The 19,022-nt window shown below is 43.5% G+C and overlaps 2 protein-coding genes across 2 annotated transcripts; one reads left to right on the forward strand and one right to left on the reverse strand.

Moving 5' to 3' along the window:
* Positions 1-993: 993 nt before the first annotated feature.
* On the reverse strand, positions 994-11,928 carry LIAS (lipoic acid synthetase). The gene is made up of 11 exons (XM_051618982.1): positions 11,807-11,928; positions 11,018-11,190; positions 10,233-10,326; positions 9,382-9,462; positions 9,009-9,165; positions 8,077-8,134; positions 6,920-7,048; positions 6,149-6,294; positions 3,964-4,034; positions 3,065-3,176; positions 994-2,112 (listed from the first exon to the last, which is right to left on the reverse strand). The coding sequence occupies exons 1-11, from the start codon at positions 11,873-11,875 to the stop codon at positions 2,060-2,062; spliced, it is 1,143 nt and encodes a 380-aa protein (XP_051474942.1). The 5' UTR covers positions 11,876-11,928; the 3' UTR covers positions 994-2,059.
* A 59-nt stretch (positions 11,929-11,987) lies between these two features.
* RPL9 (ribosomal protein L9) lies at positions 11,988-17,305 on the forward strand. The gene is made up of 8 exons (XM_051618984.1): positions 11,988-12,059; positions 12,523-12,569; positions 12,652-12,767; positions 13,622-13,717; positions 13,998-14,130; positions 15,538-15,618; positions 16,075-16,190; positions 17,195-17,305. Exons 2-7 carry the CDS (start codon positions 12,524-12,526, stop codon positions 16,179-16,181), a joined length of 579 nt encoding a protein of 192 aa, XP_051474944.1. The 5' UTR covers positions 11,988-12,059; position 12,523; the 3' UTR covers positions 16,182-16,190; positions 17,195-17,305.
* The last annotated feature ends 1,717 nt before the right edge of the window (positions 17,306-19,022 follow it).

The raw sequence follows: 19,022 nt of genomic DNA on the forward strand, positions 1-19,022 counted from the left end.
GTGTTTCCAGAAGCATTCTTTCACTGTAAAGAAGTAGTGGATAATTACTGTGCAATGTCCTCTTGTCCATGTTTGATAACAGCTGTATGGCACAGAATTCCTTCTCCATATTACTGGTGTCAATATGTTGAAAGAGTAGGGACTTGGCAAAAGCAACAGTAATATTCTGATAAATCTGCTTTGTAGACAAGTCAAAACCATGATTTATAGTAGTAACCTCTAACAAAGGCTGGCAGCTGTTACATGTGTGGGTAGCCTGGAGTTGATGTTGAACCCCTCCCTGTCTGCTGCTGTGGAGGGACTATTGACTTTCCTTGCCATAGTTTATGATCTTCCATTGCTCTGGTATTCATTTCTGGCTCAAAGTATGCCTGGTCTTTTCCAGACCAGTGGGCAGACTTTTTTCTAATTAAAACTGTAGAATTTATTATTTAAAACTTGATATTTTTAATTAAAAAGCTTTGCCTTTCTCTCTTCCTTTACAAAGCAGAGCAGTAAGACTTCTGTTTCTGTTATTCCACTCTGTTCTTCATGGCTCAGGTTTCTCTTCCCCTAATTTACACTTCCAATATTTAATTAGTACCTTCCTTCTAGTTTAAGACTATTTGTCTTTCTAAAACTTTAATATTGCTGTTCATTTTGTGAAGTGTCAATTGTGCGTCACTGGCCTCAGTAGTATAATCTGATTTTTGTTGTTCATGACAAAACCAAGTTTCTCCTATACATTAGCTTGCCAATTATTCCTGCCAACATCTTGCTGAGTAGGTGATGGATGAAGGGTCCTCTCTTCTTTGTATAGACTGCAGTAATTTAGACAACTACTATAGCCAGCCCTAGGATTACCTGCATGATGAGAGTTTGGGACCAGATAAATTCCTGGCTTTTTTCCCAACTAACTTCATGAAGATAACTTCCATAGCAGACAACTGAGAAATACTAGGGTGAGATCCACTTTGAAGTACTGTGACTGCAAAGAGAAGAACTTACAGCTGCTTGTACACCACGAGCCATCCTTTTATTTCTGCTTGAGCTTAGTACAGTATGTCATGGATTCACAATTTGCCTATGGTGCATTCACCCTGCTGCATTCAGATTTAACAGCCAGAACAGGTCTCAAGGGGGCAGGTAACCAGGCCCATCAAACACAACCACCCCACCCTTACACTGGGTATTTAACTGTCCTTTAATGCAAAGATGATACCTGTGGAGCAGAAGCATAGTCCACAACTGAGGCAGTTCTGCATACCAATACCAAAGCACCTGTGCAACTCAGTGGGGTTTGTTACAGTCATGCACCCAAACTAGGGGTGGCTCTATTCATGCTGTTATGACAGGTCTGATTTTCCATATGGTTTAAATTACATGGTATCTACACAAGGTTAATTCTCTTGCCAGAAGGGGCTTCCGTCTTCTTCAACTTGATACCTTGGTTACCAAGGCTCACACTTGGAGACATGCAAGCACCTGAAAAACATTAGCTATGAAAATGTTATAGTTAATTTTCTTAAGATGCAGATAAGTGATACCATCTCTTGAAAGAGTATTACCGTTACCTTCTATGGTGTGGCTCAAGATAGCCCTAATATGGTCTTTTGTCATGTACACAATCTTTAGAACTCCTCTATTTCCCAGAGGCCCTGCAAACTTGTGTTACATAATGGCAAGATAAACCAAAGTATCCGTACCTTTTCTATTACTTGTTACTAGCATCTTCACAAGTACCTAACTGCAGCAATATGGATGGTTGTATCAAACCTGTTTACTTAAATGTATCCTCCTCATTTTATTTTTTTTTCAGCTTACATTTCTTCCACCTCAGTCAGTTCCATTACTCTTTCAGAATTGGTTCGATCTTCTAACTTTCTGCTGAGCACTAGAAGTATGATGGTAGTTGTAGCCTTGCCAGGAGAAATTAGGTAGAATACTGTGAAGCGTTCAGTGAGAGAAAAGTGTTCTGGACAGATAGTAAATGTATTAATGCATCTACCATCTGGTCTGCTACATTTCTGGAACTGAGGATCGTTAAAACTGGCTGGTTTAAACAGGTTCACTCTCATTTTCAGATGGCTTTTGTCTTTCTTTTTTCTACCAAGTTCTTCAAGAAGAATTCGCCTATTTAGAAGGCAAAAAAGCACCAAATTATTTGTACTTATTTCAGTGAAATAAAGCAAAACAATACACATCTAATGTGAATATTCTATTCTACAATGTAATGGTTCTTACCAGTATTTTATAGGAATTCAATTTTATACAACAGCACTTTCAATATATACAGCAGGGATGTAAAAATAAAAACCAAACACAACAAAACCTGTAACCCAACAGACAACCCCTCCACCCCCAAATCCTGATTTTACTCATGCCCAATTTTATGGACTAGCTCTACTTGCTTGTCATTTCCAACAGGCAGATGTGGAGTGATTTATTTTTATATTAATTCCTATTTCATAAAGTATCAGCAACTTCTAGTGAAACCTGCTGTAAATTTGAGCTGACATTAAAACAGTCTGAGAAGGCAGGTGCCCCAGATGAGCCTTCTCTGCTCCCTCCTTAGGAAAATCAGGATGTTGGACCTATACAACAGTTTCATTAATATCAGCTGCTATTAATGTCCAGTGCTTTGCCAGAAAGAGCACTGCTGTAAATGTGTCTAATTATTTCTAGGACACTGTAAATAAATTCTGCCTAAAGCAACAAAATGACATCGCAAACAGAAAAGGGCCCCATTAAACCCTGATGTGTCGAAGAAACAGAATGTAAAGGAAAACTCCAAACTGAGTACCCTTTATCCTGCCTCACACATTAAGTATAATACAAAGTAGGTTTGCCAAAAAAAAAACAGCTTAAGCAGCATAGCAATTGTAAAAATACGAATTACTGTCATACTGATGCATTTAGGTAACCTATGGAAGTAAATAATAAATATAAATAATAATTATTAGTAATAATTACTATATGAGGTGTCCTTAAAGTTGAGTTTTGTTGCAAGTTATTCACCGTTTTAACTTTATATATTAAAATAATCATGTGCCAAAAGATCTAATGCTACTTTTCAGTAATTTACCTGCTTTATAGGAGGAGCGCACTAAAGGCCCACTAGCAGTGTAATGGAATCCAAGATCATTTCCTACTTTTTCCCAGTGCTTAAATTTTTCAGGAGTTACATACTCCTCAACCTGTGAGAAAAGAATTCATTTTGATCAGGTATTAATACAAAGGAAATAGCTGTAGCTAGCAAGTACTGGCATGAAATGCAGTTATATCACATGTTCAAAATTTTACACTGCAAAATTTCCAGCAGTCAAGTCACAAATAGAATTTTTTCTCTGCTTTCTACCAAAACAATATATTCCTTTGTCTTTTATATTTAAATTAAAAGCTTAGAATTTAATTTCTAGTTGTTGCTTTATCATTTTCTTCACTCTGTTTTTGAATGGTTCTTTCAAGTGAACAAATTTTTGACCACATTTATTAAAAAAAAAATACAATACAATAAAATAGTCCTACAAACCTCTTCACTAACAGTTATTTCAGTGAACCAGTAACAGAGACTCAAGCTCTGGACAGATTACAGAAGGAGAAAACTGTAACATGCTCATCTGAAGTGGAACCATGAAAGGAGAGCCTATGAGATGGTGAAGGGGAGCTGGCTTGAGCCATTATGTTTGAGTCATACACTGAGATTCTTGTTTTCCAGAATCATGCCTCAGCTCCAGCTGTCTCCCCAGCTAATAGTACCAAGTAGCAGTAGGAAGTTTGCAGAAGATGGAAGGGATTAGATGGCTGAGGTCATTTTTAGCAAAGAATGCATAACGGCTGAAGATCAGGTTAAACAAGGAAGGAAATTTTCCCACCATCCACAGTTAAGGTAAGGATGCATATCAAGCCTCCATTTAGAAAGAGGCCACTTGACTGTACACAGTACAGACTGTAATGCTGCTTGTAAATAAAAGGCATTTTTACCTTCAGGTGACGTTTTGTTGGTTGCATGTACTGTCCTAAGGTCAAACAGTCAACATCTGCTTCCCGCAATACTGTAAAAACAAAATTCTTTGTTACTGGCAGAAGGATCACAAGGGATCACAATGAATTTAAAAACACCCTCCTTCCAAGGAAAAGAAAGGTCACTTCACAGCACCCTGTGGGGGTTTCATTCTGCTCTCCAGCAAAGGGAACTTAGAACTTGAAGGATCAGTAGCCAGGTACCTCATTCTCAGCTCTGTGCTGCTGCAAGACCTGAGCTATCTGGGTTAAAGCTAGAGAGAATACCACTGCACTCACTGCAGTCCTGTCTGTCATGGCAGAGATCACAGAATTGCAAAACTGTTGCAGCTGGAAAAGACCTTTCAGATCACCGAGTCCAACCATAACCTAACTCTACCAAGTCCAGTGCCTAAACCACATCCCTAAGCACCAAATCTATATGTCGTTTACAAACCTCCAGGGATGATGATTCAACCACCTCCGTGGGCAGCCTATTCCAGTGTTTTAATTACCTTCTCAGTGAAGAAGTTTCTTCTATTATCTAATCTAAACTTCCCTTGGCGCAACTTGAGCCCATTTCCTCTTGGCCTATTGCTTGTTACTAGGGAGAAGAGACCAACCCACCTCACTGCAACCTCAGTTCTCAGCCTCCTCTTCTCCAGACTAAACAACCCCAGTTCCCTCAGTTGCTCCTCACAAGACTTGATCTACAGACCCTTCACCAGCTTCATTGCCCTTCTCTGGACTCGTTCCTGCACCTTGATGTCCTTCTTGCAGTGAGGGGCCCAGAATTGAACACAGCACTCAAGGTCCAGTGCTGAGCACTGGGGGACAATCACTTCCCTAGTCCTGCTGGCCCTACTGTTTCTGATACAAGCCAGGATGCTGTTGGCCTTCTTGCCCACCTGGGCACACTGCTGGCTCATATTCAGCCACTGTCAACCAACAACCCCAGGTCCTTTTCCTCTGGGCAGCTTTCCAGCCACCTTTCCCCAAGCCTGTAGCACTGCCTGGGGTTGTTGTGACCCAAGTGTAGGACCTGGCACTTGGCCCTTGTGGAATCTCATACAATAGGCCTTGGCCCATCCATTGATCCAGCCTTTCCAGGTCCCTCTGTAGAGCCTTCCTACCTTTAGGCAGATCAGCACTCCCTCCCAGCTTAGTATCCTCTGCAAACTTACTGAGGGTGCACTCAATCGCCTGGTCCAGATCATTGATAAAGATATTAAAGAGAACTGGCTTCAACACTGAGCCCTGGGGAACAGCATTTGGGACTGGCTCTTGTCTTTTTTATCTTATTACTTCTCACTGTGGCTTCAGGTCAGAGCCTTCATTTGACAAAAAAATGGCTGTATACACATAAGCTTGGCACCCCTCTCCTGTTTCAGGAGACGTCATGTTGAAAAGATGCAGACAGTTCTAAAGAGCTATAAATCAGGGGAAATTCCCAACATCATCTGCCAGTTTTACACACTTGGGATGTATGTTAGTTTAGAAGCTTGCAGGATCTCATAAACTTAGTTGGCTAAAATTTGAGTATACACAGAAAAACTAGACCATATCACTGCATTCTAAATGTGGGTTGTTGTATGCAAAACAAAGTACCAGGCAGACTTTATCTCACGGTATGGGAGAAATGCCACAGGATTTATGAATTTCTTCTTACAAGCACATTGGATTCACTTACCTCTCTGAACTCATCTCCTCTTAAAAAATACATTTTATATGAAAATGTAGTAACATGCTACACTTCTAAGCACAACAACAACTTTTTTTTACACCTAAATGAGCTGAAACAATTTTTTTAAACAGTAAGATCTGCTATTTCTAAAAAAAAATGCACAATAAGGCAACTATGCTGCAAGCCCATTATTTAAGGATTGCAAAATATTAATGTATTCACACACAGATATTTATAACTTCTGTTGCAATCAGCAGAAGCTGGAACTATGTGTCAAAAATCTGAAAGCCACACAAAAGTAAAACACTCCAGAAGGTCCATCTTTTTTAACCAACCTTTTTTTTTTTTTTCCATCAAGCTTTGAAAACATTTCCTGCACCAGCAACATTGCTGGCGTGTAGAGGCAGAGCCACCCACAGCTGTCTTCCCACACGACACAGTTTATACCCGTGAGCTATGCCAGGTATTCCAAGCCCAACTTACGCTTCATTGTGGAATACACCTGTGCATCCGTCTCGCCGAGCCCCAGCATGAGGGAGGTTTTCGAGACGAGGCCGGGCCGCACCTCTTTGGCCCGCTTCAGCACCCGCACGGACTGCTCAAAGCTGGCGCGGGGGTCACGCACCTTCCTGTTCACGCGGTCAGCACAGGGGGACAAGAAGGCAGGAAGGCGCGCACAGGAGTCAGCGGTGGCAAGAAAGGCGCGCTCGGCTTCTACGGAGCGGAAACGGCAGCTCCCCGGTTCTAGCGGTGCGGGCTGACACGGCCGGAGCCGCCCCGCAGCCCCGCTCACTGCCAGCCCCGCGCCGAATGCCCCGGCCCCGCAGCTCCAGCCCCGGCCCCCCCGGCCCCGCAGCCCCAGCCCCGGGACCCGCAGCTCCGCGCCCTGCTCAATGCCAGCCCCGGCCCCGCAGCCGCAGCCCCGGGACCCGCAGCCCCGGGACCCGCAGCCCCGCTCAATGCCAGCCCCGGCCCCGGCCCCGCAGCCCCAGCCCCGCAGCCCCGGGACCCGCAGCGCCAGGCGCGGGGCGGGGCGCGAGCGCCCTCTGGCGGCGCGCGGCGCGGCGGGGCGCGGCGCGGGGCAGGCTGGGAGCGGGGCCATGGGGCCCGGCCCGGCCCGGCCCGGCCCGGCTCGGCCCCGCCCCGGGCGGGGGGGCGGGCAAGGCCTCAGGGCCCGAGCCAAGCGCGCCTGCCCCCCGGGCCCCGTCAACCAAACCCGCCCCTGCTCCGGCCCGAGGCGCCGCTGCCGCTCACCGCTGCAGCTCCGGCACCGTCTCCACGTTGTGCGCATAGACATCCAGCCCCGACAGCGCCACTTTCTCCACAGCTTTCAGGTCCCCTCGGAAGTCGGGAGTGAGGCACTCCACCAGAATGCTGGGGTTCCTGAAAAGGGGAGACTGGAAATGAACACATCCGCGGGATCTGTGTCACTCTTGGGGAAAAAAATAAATCGACATAGCGAAAAACCCCAAACAAAACTAAAGAAATGATGCTGTGATAAGCAAAGTCAAGTCAGGATACACTTCTAAAACAACTAGTTTCTGCAAATATTTGTATTGCAATTGAAACAAACATTCTGATTTTTCTTAATGTGACCTGAAATAGAATGAAAGCCAACTAATAAATATAAAAGCGATTCCGAGTCTCTTAATCACACTCACTGTTTATACTCGATTTTTCATGTGTCTTTGTTACAGATTCACTTCATACAAGTTCAGCATCAGAGCTCCAAAATACAGAGGAGCTATAATCCCACCTCCTGGGACAAAAGGCTCTGCACTAATGCCCTGGAATCTGATCTTGGTGTCCAGATTTCTACTCAGAAAGGGAGGCAGGGAAAACTGCAAGAACGTGTCGAGCCCTCAGAGTGGACAAAGACTCAAGCCAGGTTACATGAATGAAATCTGCAGGTAGACAAGTCTGCTATCAGGTGGCATCCAGGGCGCTGATGCAGAGAGCAAAGGCATGGCTGGGGAAAGCAGAAGAGGTGCAGCCACAGACCTAGAAACAGCCGTTGTAGGAAAACACAAAGCAGTCTGATCAATGCTGAAAGAGAAACCCTACTTCTGCTGCCATGTGGTGACACCACTATCTAAAGCCACTGTGTCTGAGCCCCAGGCTTCAAGAATGAACACATCTCAAAAGTATGTGTTCATTTCCTGGCCACATGGTCAAAGAACTAATCCAGTGCTCAGCTTTAAATAAGGCTGGGCTACATTGGAAATGCATCCAAATTCAAAATACTTCGAGGACATCATATGAGAAAGATAAAAACTAGGGGCATAGAAAGGCTAAAGGCAGATTTTTGTATTTGCATGGCCCCTGGAATAATCCAGCTAAAGGAGGTTTTGACCTATATGCAATACCACATTCTAAAGTTTTAATAGTGAGAGTAATACATTAAAATATACCTTTCTTTCAGGTGAGAAACTGTCTTTGCAAAGTGTTCTGCTCCACCATCAGGCATATCTAGAAGGATTTAAATTATTCCATTAGCCTTTCTGTTCCAGACATGTATTTACTTATTAGCAAAGCTACAAAACCCTGCAGAGTCCAATTTAAATGCAAACTAGTAAAGCAGTTTTTAGTCAAGCCCCAGTCTTATCTTACCACTTATGCTGAAGGTTTAGAACAGATATTCTGCCAGGTCTTGTCTGCACAAAGTCTAACTGTGATTATTTAAGGTAGAGTTCAAATGTTTACTCTGAATTTACCTGTCTCTAGGCTCACTGGCAGTCTGAGCACAGAATAAGTTCATCTATTTCTGGTTTTGGTCTGAGAAACAGTGCTATAAAAATTGAAATATATATATATATTACTGCTCTTTTACTGTAAGACACTTTGCAGCTACTGTTCTTTCCATCGAAGTACACTGAACTATTTCTACAATGGTTTTCCCCACCTATATGATGTCCCCACAAAGCAGCTACTATAACCTTAGGAAAATGTAACTTTCAGGGTTTTTAAGTATAATTTATTCCAGGCTTAGTCTCTGGAAGGAAGTTCTGTAGTGGTATTGTATATGAACATTTATGGGCTGGTTTGGTTTTTTTTTGCTGATCAAGTAATAGCACAGAGCATCTATGTATATATTTTGGGGGAAAAATTAAAATGTTTAATAAAATATTGTAATATTTTAATGTAGCTTCTCTTATATTTCACCAGACATGGAAAAATACTAAGAACATGTAGAAAATGTCTGAAGTTTTAGCGCTGTTGACTCCTTTAAAACAGTAACCCTCAAAAACTGTGCTGAGGGATGCCTGTTTATCCATGTCTGTGTTTACTCCACATAAGGCACTTGAGAGCTTAGACTGGAGGACACAAGAGAAAACATACTGACCATCTCTGTCCACAGATGTCAATACCACGTAATCCAAGCCCCACTCAGCTATAGCCTTTGCTGTGTTGAAAGGCTCCTCAGGATCCAGGGGAGGTGGATTCTTTGCTGTCTTTACCGAACAAAATCTGCAGCCTCTAGTGCATGTGTCACCCATCAGCTGAAAGAAGAAAGACATTTCTGCCTTTACATTGTACACATCCATATTGCTCAGCTGAGAAACAGCTGCACAAGCAACATCAGATAAATCCCAATACTAAGGGAAACAATGAGGACATTTCTTGAGTAAACCCACATCACTACAGCAGAGATCCAACAATAGCCTACAAACAGCTGGAGCATCAGTACAGTACTCAAGAAATGGTGAATGCCTTACCATAATGGTAGCTGTAGCTGTAGCATATTCACCACCTCCCCAGCATTCTCCAATGTTGGGACAACGTGCTTCTTCACAGACCTAAAGGTAAAAGACAGTGCTATACCTGTCTTTTTTTTTTTAATATTATTATAGCAAATTAATGTTGTCTTAATAAGCAATTTTGATAGTAGCCTACATACACAACATAATTCCTTCTGTGACAATGGTATTAACAGAGTTCCATATTGCTCTCTAGGAATAGCCAGGAAGAGCTGTTTCCTATTATCCAAATACCACTCTTTTCCTCTACTTCACAACTGAAAAACTTCTGCAACCACATAACTATCTTATTAACTAGCACAGGTTGTTATTAATATTTTAACACTAAAAAATGGTAAAATGTTCATAAAGTCTATGATTCATTAAAGCATGATCTTATTCTGGAAATAGAAAACCACCAAACCTCTCCATGCATACCCACCACTGTTTACCATCTGGAAGGTATATTTAATGAAACATGTATTTCTAGAATTTCTTTTCACGCAGAACATGTATGTAGCACTGAAATTGTGTGTGTTCCTATTAAAACTAGTCACACATAGCATCTTCTGATCTTTTTGGGGTTGCAAGTGGTAAACCCTAGTATTTAAAAATCACAGCAGGAAAACCACAAAATACTCTTTTTCATTTTGTCTTCATTTTTTAAGGGTAAAATTCACTGCTGGCAGCAAAGATTAGCATTGGGCTTGTTTTGAGCACTGAAGATCATGGAAGACATGATTTCTACCTGTCCTCCACAGAGAGCTGATGTTGTATCTGTAAAAAATGCCTTATTTCTACAGAAAAACTTGGGTCAGTACTAGATTTACCGTATGAAGATTTAAACTTCTCAAGGTATTCTTTAGCTTATTGTAGTTCTTTCCCATGGGAATATTTGTTTTCAGCCATGGAGGAAGTCGCAGCCTGAAAAATACCAAGCAAACATGAAGATTAATACATTATTTACATGATTAGTTTCCCTTATTTCATAGATCCACTTTAATTGGCCACAGATCCCAGCTAGGAAAAGTTGCTTGAAGACTGACACAACTCGGCAACCAATAGTCACATCTTTCTTAGTCACAGTAGACTCCTCTCTTCCATGCTTATCATCATCCCAATATTCAAGAGTAGGCGTTTGTTGTCACTGACAGGTTTAAAACTGTTACCTCTGCCGGTGGGATTTAACAGTGCCAGACTAGAGACTGCAACAATTAATGGCAACGTGTGTTACCGCAGCTATCAAAAAACCTGATCAAATTCATAATTGGAAATATCAGGGTCTTAAGCATTTTTAAATTTAGTCTTCATTTGCCTGTTTTACTCTATCAATAATATCTTTGCAACACCAAGGCAGGGTACCCTCACCTACTGACTTACATTAGTAATTTAATACAGGTTGTGGCACCCACACTCAAATGAGAAAATACCACCATGACCTAATGTTTTGTTGCATATTTGAGATTCATTTTTTGTTTCTTTCTTGAAAAATTATTAAATTGGCAAGCCAGTATGACAGAATTTAACGAAAATACATTGAACACATTTTGCCATGAATACTAAACACGCCAGATACCACAGGGAAACAACTACAGCTGACAAAAATCACAGTTACCTTTCTCCTTTCTGACGCTTTAAGTTGCCTTTATACTCAGCCCACGCGCTCCTGTCTGACAAATCTCCAGAGACAAAGTCTTGCAAGCCTGGTCCATTTTGCAGGAACTCTTTTGTTTCATCTGGCAATGACCCTGATGTTCTGTACTGGTTACATGCATGGCTTGCTGACACCTAAGAAAAGCAACACTGTAGTTTATTGAATCAAATAGTACTAGTAACCCATGCTAGGCAAGTGTTTGTCCTTTTGGTTATTGACGTACACTCTGTTCCCAACCGCCTGCAAGCTTAATATTTAACGAATTATCTTTTTTCATTTTAAGTAATGGACAAAAAGCATGATCTCTTCCAAAACATCTTAATGGCAAGCTAAGTTGTGTAAGTTATGGATGTGATAGATACAAATACCCGTGGCACGGATTAATTCGAGGTTTCAGGGCTGAGGGCACGAACGGTTCGCCGCCAAGTTCGTGACCCACAGACGCTTTATTCCATGGAAAACCAGCACCGGGCGGGTTCTCCGCGCGGGCTGGGAGCGGATGGGGCGGGGGGCTCCGCTCTCCCCCCGCCCCCCGCCCGTGCCTGCCTCGCCCACCGACACCCCCGCGGGCCGGGGCGGGCGCTTCCAGGGTGAACCCCCGCTGCCCGGCCCCGCCGGGCGGCCCGCGGGAGCCCAGCTCGGGGAACGGCACCGCCCGCCGTCTCACCGGGCCCAGCTCTCCTTCCCGCCAGGCCCGGCCCGCCCGCCGCCCGGGCACCCCGCGGCCCGGCCCGGCAGGACGCCACTCACCCGGCCCCGCGGCCCCAGCAGCAGCCTCCGGAAGGCCGGGCAGCCGCGGCCCCGCGGCAGCAGCGACATGGGAGCCCCGCGGAGCCCCCGCCCCGCCCCAGCGACGCCCGCCGCGCTCGGCCTGCCCCCCTCCCGCCGCTCGGGCCGCGGCTGCTCTGGCCTGGCGGCGCCGCGCGGTGACGCCAGACGCCGCAGCGTCTACAAGTGCGTGATGACGTCAGACGCAGCCCCTTTCCGCCGTGCCCGCTGCGAGGTGAGGCCGGGCCCGGCTGCGGCGTCCGGGCCCATCCGGGACCATCCGCCGCGGGCAGCCCCCGAGCAGCCCCCGAGCGGCGCGGGCCACCTCCCGGGACGGTGCCGGCTCCGGCCGCCGCCTCCTGTCCCACGCCCTGCCAGAGGGAATCCCCGGGATGGCGCATTCCCCAGCCCCCCTCCCCCTCCCGTCCTTCCCCCCGGCCGCCCTAGGCCTCGGCTGCGCCCAGCTGCCGAGCTGCGCCCTGAGGCCGCCGCTTCTCTTCTCGGGGGCTTAGGCGGGATGTGTCGGTGTTGGAAGCGGAGCCCGGCCCTGCGGCGGCTCGGTGGGGCTGGAGGGGGAGCGGGTTGGTTCGGCTCCGCGTAGTTGCGCGTTCCGGTGTGTGAGCAGGGAGGAGAGGGAAGCGCGCGAGGAAGGTGCCTTTCCGTGAGGGTCTGCAGCGTCTGTTGCTTCTCCTTTGCAGAATGAAGACCATTCTCAGCAACCAGACCGTTGACATCCCCGAGCAAGGTACGTCTGCCTGTGCGTTTGGAACATGTTTCGTGGCACGGACCCCGCAGCCGGTTAACCCGCGTCTGTGTTTGATTTCCAGTCAGTGTTTCACTGAAGGGCCGGACAGTTATTGTCAAGGGCCCCAGAGGGACTTTGCGAAGGGATTTTAACCACATCAATGTGGAGCTCTCTCTCCTGGGCAAGAAGCACAAAAAGGTGAGTTCTGTGGAGGTTTCTTTGCACAGAGAGAGAGGGTGGCTTTACAGTCAGCTTAAAAGCTTCTTGGTATTGTAAGAGATTGAACCAAAACGTTAAGCTGCAGGCAGGTTGTTTAGTTTTTTGCTTATTGCTGTGTTTTCTGAACAAGGTAGATCTTGTGAAATCTTGGGACCTGCTGTGGCGCCGTGGAAGTCTTGCACTTCGATGTGTAGGAGTGAATTTATGTATTGATTTTTTCTGTAGTTACTGTCATTTATTGGGAAAGGATTTGATCGTTGCATCCTGTATTTTATAGACTGACTACTTTTGTCTAGATAGAGCTAAATCTCTACATTTGCTTTCCAGAATTGGCAAATTACATTAGGAGAGCTGATGTTTTCTAAATAAAACGCACAATAGTTTCATATGGCCTTAAAAACTAAAAAAAAAAAAAAAAAAAAGGGGAATTACTGATACCAGCTATTTCACAAGCATCTAGTATTTCTTGAAAACACTGGACCCACACAGTTTCATTTAAATCTGATACATTATGCATAGGAGACTGACTTTGGAACAGCATATTCAGTGTTTAGCATGGGGTAGCACATCCTTCAGCTTAAGATGTCAGAATATCTTATCACAGCTTCTGTGTGGTTTTGTTAGCAATGAGACAGGGAGAAAAGAAATACTTGTCATCTGTCTGGGGTTTAGGAGTTTAAAGAGTAGGTGGACCTTTAAGAGTCTTTCAAATAAAGTATTTATGTGTGCTTTTAAGTGGTTTATCTGAACTTTTCACCCAGATTGTCAGAGAACCATCTCATTTTGAGTTTTGACAGCTGAAAACTGTGTTCATTTGATTTTGTGTTCCACAGCTGCGTGTTGATAAGTGGTGGGGTAACAGAAAGGAGCTGGCAACAGTTCGCACCATTTGCAGCCATGTACAGAACATGATAAAGGGTGTTACACTGGTAAGTTTCATTTTGAAATAGGGTAACAGTAGGCAGCCTTTGACTTCAGTGCAAGCTTTCCAAAACCTCCAGGATGTAGTTTTCTGCTTTTTTTCCTTGCATTTGCTGTCAGACAAGTCTGTAGGTGGAAAAGAGCATTAGTGTCTCTGGGGCTTAGTGTCTTGCCCTTGTTAAGAAACGATTTTTGATACATGTTTGGTTTAGATTTCTCCAGTTTGCTGCATCTCTTGCATCTGGGACACGTTCTGCTTTCAGTACCTCATGATGTCCTTTACTGTAGGGCTTCCGTTACAAGATGAGGTCCGTGTATGCTCACTTCCCAATCAACGTAGTTATACAGGAGAATGGTTCACTTGTGGAAATCCGGAACTTCCTGGGAGAGAAGTACATTCGAAGAGTGCGTATGAGGCCAGGTGAGCATGTCTGGAGAGGTACTTTACTGTTCCTAACTGGAGTTTCTAAACTCTTTTCTTTGAGTACTGCTACTGGTGCAGAAGGTGGTGAGTGATTGATTGCTGAAGCAGCAGTGGCCTGTTTGAATTTAGGTACTCTTATGGTACCTTTGCCTTTGTTCAGTTTTAATAATGCTTTTGTAATTACTTTTGGTAATAAGAGCAAGCTAATAACTAGTTTAGAGGAAGTTACTGTAATATAAGTTACATGTAGCCCAGTGTTTACTTTCATGATGGTGACATCTCAGCAGTGTTCGTGGTTGGTAGGCTGCAAGTGCTTAGTTTTAATTTGTGTTCTGTTTTTAAACTTATACATGAACTAGTCTCTTATCACATCATATTTTTGGTGCTTGAAGTGTTTTCGTGTTTTGAATTTCCTGATTGTCTAGGACCACATACTGTAAACCTCAAAATCATTTTCTTAGTTGTTGATTTTACATCTTAAGTACTTGTGAGTTTTAGTGAGATGTCTAGCAGAGTAGGTATTTGTTAGAGCTTGTTGAACATGAAAAGGAGGAGACAAAACATGTCATAAACAGAATGACCTGTGGGATAACTTTCTATATTGATATTTTTAAGAATTCATTTCTGCTGAACGCAGGGGTAATGATACTTAGTATGACTGGTGGTGTTTTGGAGTGGCTTTGGACGAAGCCTCACACTTGTCCAAAATGGTCGATAGTGTGGTGTTACTTACACAGACAGAGGCTTTGACTTTGGTTTACTGTGAGATAGTAAAAGTGGCTTTGATGACTTGATTTTTGTAAATCAGTGTTTATTTCAAAGGTGAAGCACTTGCTTAAAATCTTAACATCGGTTGACAAGGTAGATCAAACTAAAAAGACTTGCTTGTGTTACTCTCCTTGCAAATTCAGGTTCCCGGTTAGACTCTTGAATGTCGTAGTGTTTACTCCTTGTATGTGCAGTGTTGCTAGTATACGTACTGTGCTTGATGTGTTTGGGTCAGGGTTTTTTTAAATGACCCTTGTTTAGGGTGCATCCACTTTTGTTTCAACATAAGAGTGTGGAAAACGGCACCACCTAGCTGACAAAGCCATGTTGGCAAAACCTCTGGCTTATACATAGTGGTGCTGATTAATGCTTTAGTACAGTCACATTGAAGTAGGAGTACCACGTCGTTGCTTTCAATCCAGAGCATGACTTGCACTAATCTTTGTGTGCTGAAATGGAGGGAGCGTGATCCTGGAAGGGATTTGGGGCAACTCTTCTGACAAGGTCATAGAAGTTGTTAATTGCCCAGAATACGATTTTCTGGATCTGTAAATTGGGACAGGACAGGAGCACTCTTTCTTTGGTGTGCTTGATGTCTTCACCAATGATGAAGATTGTGTGTTTTCCTTTCTGTAGGTGTTTCCTGTGCAGTATCTCAAGCCCAGAAAGATGAGCTGATCCTTGAAGGAAATGACATTGAATTGGTCTCCAATTCAGGTTCGTTGTGTAGATGTGTGGGCAGGCACAATTATATGACTGCATTTCTCTGAAGATGTCAGCTTAGCGAACTGTCTTTTTCTCAGAGCCTGTGGTAAATGACAGCTCTTTTTTTTTTTTTCTAATCACTGTAATTGTTTTAAAGAGTTTCTTACACTTTTTTCTAAACTTTAGGACGTTTTTACAAGGCCACGGAAGCTTGCTTTTTTTTTTTTTTAAATCCAGTTTTAACAGCCTTTTTGGACACCAAACTTTTCAGCTTTTCAGTTGAACAACAATGAGCTTGACACTGCATCAAGTTGCTGAGATAGGATAGGAACTGATAGGATTTCAAGTTGGTAATACCCTTCTCCAGGTGACAGTTTCATTTGTAACTCAAAATATCACAGAATAAACAAAGGCTACATGTTGGCTTAGACATCTTGCTTTGTGCTAACGGTCTTGCTTTGTCTGCAGCTGCCTTGATCCAGCAAGCCACTACAGTCAAGAACAAGGATATCAGGAAATTCTTGGATGGTATCTATGTCTCTGAGAAAGGGACAGTACAGCAGGCAGATGAGTAAAACTTAGAGGTTAGTATCGTCGTACACGGATTGTACTTCTTTGTAGAGGTGGTTACTCAATCTGGGGACTTGACAAGGTTTATCTGCTTTAACAAGGCTCTGATTAAGCAGGTTCCCAGCAGGGACACAGTTGTGCTTTTAAAAGGCATCATAAGAGGTATCATAAAACACAACTTTTGCTAGGTCTCTTGACAGCAGCTTTATATCTTGCATCAAGTTGCTAATATGTTGCTGCAGGGAGAAACGACTGCACTGTGTGTGTGTGGTAGTGACAGCAGTGGCTGAGGGCTCAGAAGAAACTGACCTGGAGTGATAGGTTTACAGCTGTTCACAGAGAAGGCTTTCAAATGTTACTCCTGGTTGGACACTGACTTCACTAAAAGAAGTAGTCAGCACACTTTTTATATACAAAGGTCTTCTATGCAGGTTTGTGTGTAGAGGCTTGTTAACAAAGGTCAGTTTAACAAAAACAACTATTTAACTTTGTGTATGTACATTCATTACTGAAGTAGAGTACAAGGATTTGGGGATAGTTTAAGAATTTTAACTGCTAAAGGAATTTTATGCATTTCAGCTATGTATGGTTCCATACATGGTACAAAAGAACTTGTGCAGAATGAGACAGGCTGGCTTGTAAATGAAATAGATGTTGTGTGCCTTTTGAACCTAAGCTTGAGGCAGGAGACAGATGAAGTGAGTTTCATTAACTTAATTTTTTTTAAGCACCAACTAGGTACCAGACACTTGCAAGCTACTAAAAAAAAAATATTTTCAGTGCTGTTCAGAGTTCCTTGAGAGATGGAACAACTTGTTACCTGCTTGTTAAAACAGCTGTGAACTGTTGTGTTAGAAGGCATCTTTAAGAAATCTTGTCTGAATAAAATTAAGCCAGTTATTTGAACTATTAATATCTGTCTTACATTAAAACTGTCAGATAAATGAACTTGGTACATGTCTATAAACTTTCACATTTGTTGTGCTATAACCTTTCTAAAAGCTCTTTTTATTTACAGTTGTCTGCATCCATGGAGCCAAAGCCCCTACATCAGCAAGTACCAGATTGAAGAATCTGATACAAAACGTGATCATCATGAGAGGTTTAATAAAATAAAACATATTTCATATCTTGGCCTCTTTTTTTTTTTTTAAGAACTAAATTGTACTTGTGCAGAGCTGTTCAAGATCTTTGGCTTTTGGAGGAGCCACTTGTCACAGGGTAATGGAAGATAATGTTAGTGCTGTGTACTCGGTGTTGCTTGGTGGTGTCTGAGAACATTCAGACAGAAGTCTGATGGTTTGGAAACCTGCTGGTGGAGTGTGGAGCCAGCGTGTAAAGCCACAAAGTGGTAGATTTAAATGGTAGCATTAAGAAACAGCAAAAGCATTGTTCACACAGAAAGCAGACTAGTGTTCTTTCACATTATTTCAGAACCTCACACCCATCGCTGCAAAAGCACTTCTATGTGCTTTTTCTGGAGGGGAGTTCAGACTCGTGAAGACAGAATGTGAAAGTAGATTTCTGAAGTAGATTTAACATCAAATAGGAATCAGTGGGACCAAATTTGTAAGACAAACTGAATACAGAGATGGAAGTGGAAGTCTGAAGATAACGATGCTTTAGCTGTATTGTTCAGTTGAGGAAACCAAGAACTGGGCCTCAGAATTCAGGCAGAGCTTGCTGCTGAGTTGTCAGCAACAGTAATTTGTGTCATCTGGGGACAGAGCTGTTTTTTTTCCTTGTTACTAATTTGCTGAGTAGCAACATCTAGTTGGGATTTTGTGGTACTCTGCTATGGTAAAACCCACATTGCCACATTGAATTTTGAAAAAGATTCACAGAAAATACTGGTGTAGTGCAGAAACACTCTTGGCAATAAGTGGCTAAAGCTTGATGTGGAGACCATCTATGCATGCCTAAAATCAGAAAATTGCCCAAAGGACCCCCTTGAATGATTCTACTGAGCTCAACAGTGGTATGTGATACCAGTGTCTCTGAGTTTGGAGAAGGAGTGGTACTTTGCAGGCATGGACTTTGTACGTGGCCTGATTAATGTTTTTAAGATGGGTCCCCATGCTCTGAATTCTGTGGCTAAAAGAGGCTTCCCAAATTCTCTGTGCTCCCCCAGTGCACATGGAAGTCAAGAGGAGTTTCCCTGTAGTAAACTTTGGTTTAATCCCATCCCTGTGAGTGAGAACTAGTCAGTGCCTTGGGGTGGCAGAAGGTTGCACACACCTCCCAACACCTGTGCTGTTTGCACTGGTAGAGCATTTTATAGTGTAAAATGGGCAAGTCCCTCATTTGAGTAGTACGTACTTTTTGAATTAATTAACCACCTCTGATGTTGACCACTTGAAATATAATGGAGAAATTGTCTCATGCATTTATGAACTGAGATTGAAGGTTGGGTGAAGTGTTGGGAGTCTGCGGTTCAGCTGATTGCACATATCCTCAAAGTAGCACTTCCACAGTTTCTAGTAGTCTGTAAGTGGCCATAATATTTTATGTTATTGTTCAGTTTATCAGAACACACTGTCGTTTACCTTGTGTGTTCATATGCAGTTGGAAAAGGCAGTGTGTTTGTACACCCTGTCTTCAAAAGCACTGGGCTACAAATAAAGTGCATCTATCTGTTTTGGGGACCTGAAGACTAAGGTAACTAGGAAGGGGTTGGGGGTTTCATCGTGCCTTGGAAATGGTACTAGCCATTGGAAAATAATGTTGTGGAGGGAGGCAGTAGGAATTTTTGTCCTTTCTGTTTCTAGGACAGTTTATCCCTCTCCATAGGTGTGTGGTACCTGCCTAGGCAGTGATGATCTAAGCACACGATTTGATGCAATGAC

This window comes from Apus apus, chromosome 4, assembly GCF_020740795.1.
Source record: "Apus apus isolate bApuApu2 chromosome 4, bApuApu2.pri.cur, whole genome shotgun sequence".
In the NCBI taxonomy this organism is placed as follows: Eukaryota; Metazoa; Chordata; class Aves; order Apodiformes; family Apodidae; genus Apus; species Apus apus.

Excerpts from the sequence above, each read along its gene's own strand:
- RPL9 (XM_051618984.1), top strand. The coding sequence starts at position 12,524 with ATGAAGACCATTCTCAGCAACCAGACCGTTGACATCCCCGAGCAAG. Across the intron at positions 12,570-12,651 it reads CGTTGACATCCCCGAGCAAG|TCAGTGTTTCACTGAAGGGC; the intron begins GTACGTCTGCCT and ends TTTGATTTCCAG. Across the intron at positions 14,131-15,537 it reads AAGAGTGCGTATGAGGCCAG|GTGTTTCCTGTGCAGTATCT; the intron begins GTGAGCATGTCT and ends TCCTTTCTGTAG.
- LIAS (XM_051618982.1), bottom strand. The coding sequence starts at position 11,875 with ATGTCGCTGCTGCCGCGGGGCCGCGGCTGCCCGGCCTTCCGGAGGCTG. Across the intron at positions 10,327-11,017 it reads AAGCGTCAGAAAGGAGAAAG|GCTGCGACTTCCTCCATGGC; the intron begins GTAACTGTGATT and ends GGTATTTTTCAG. Across the intron at positions 9,463-10,232 it reads GAAGTTTAAATCTTCATACG|GTCTGTGAAGAAGCACGTTG; the intron begins GTAAATCTAGTA and ends TTTTACCTTTAG.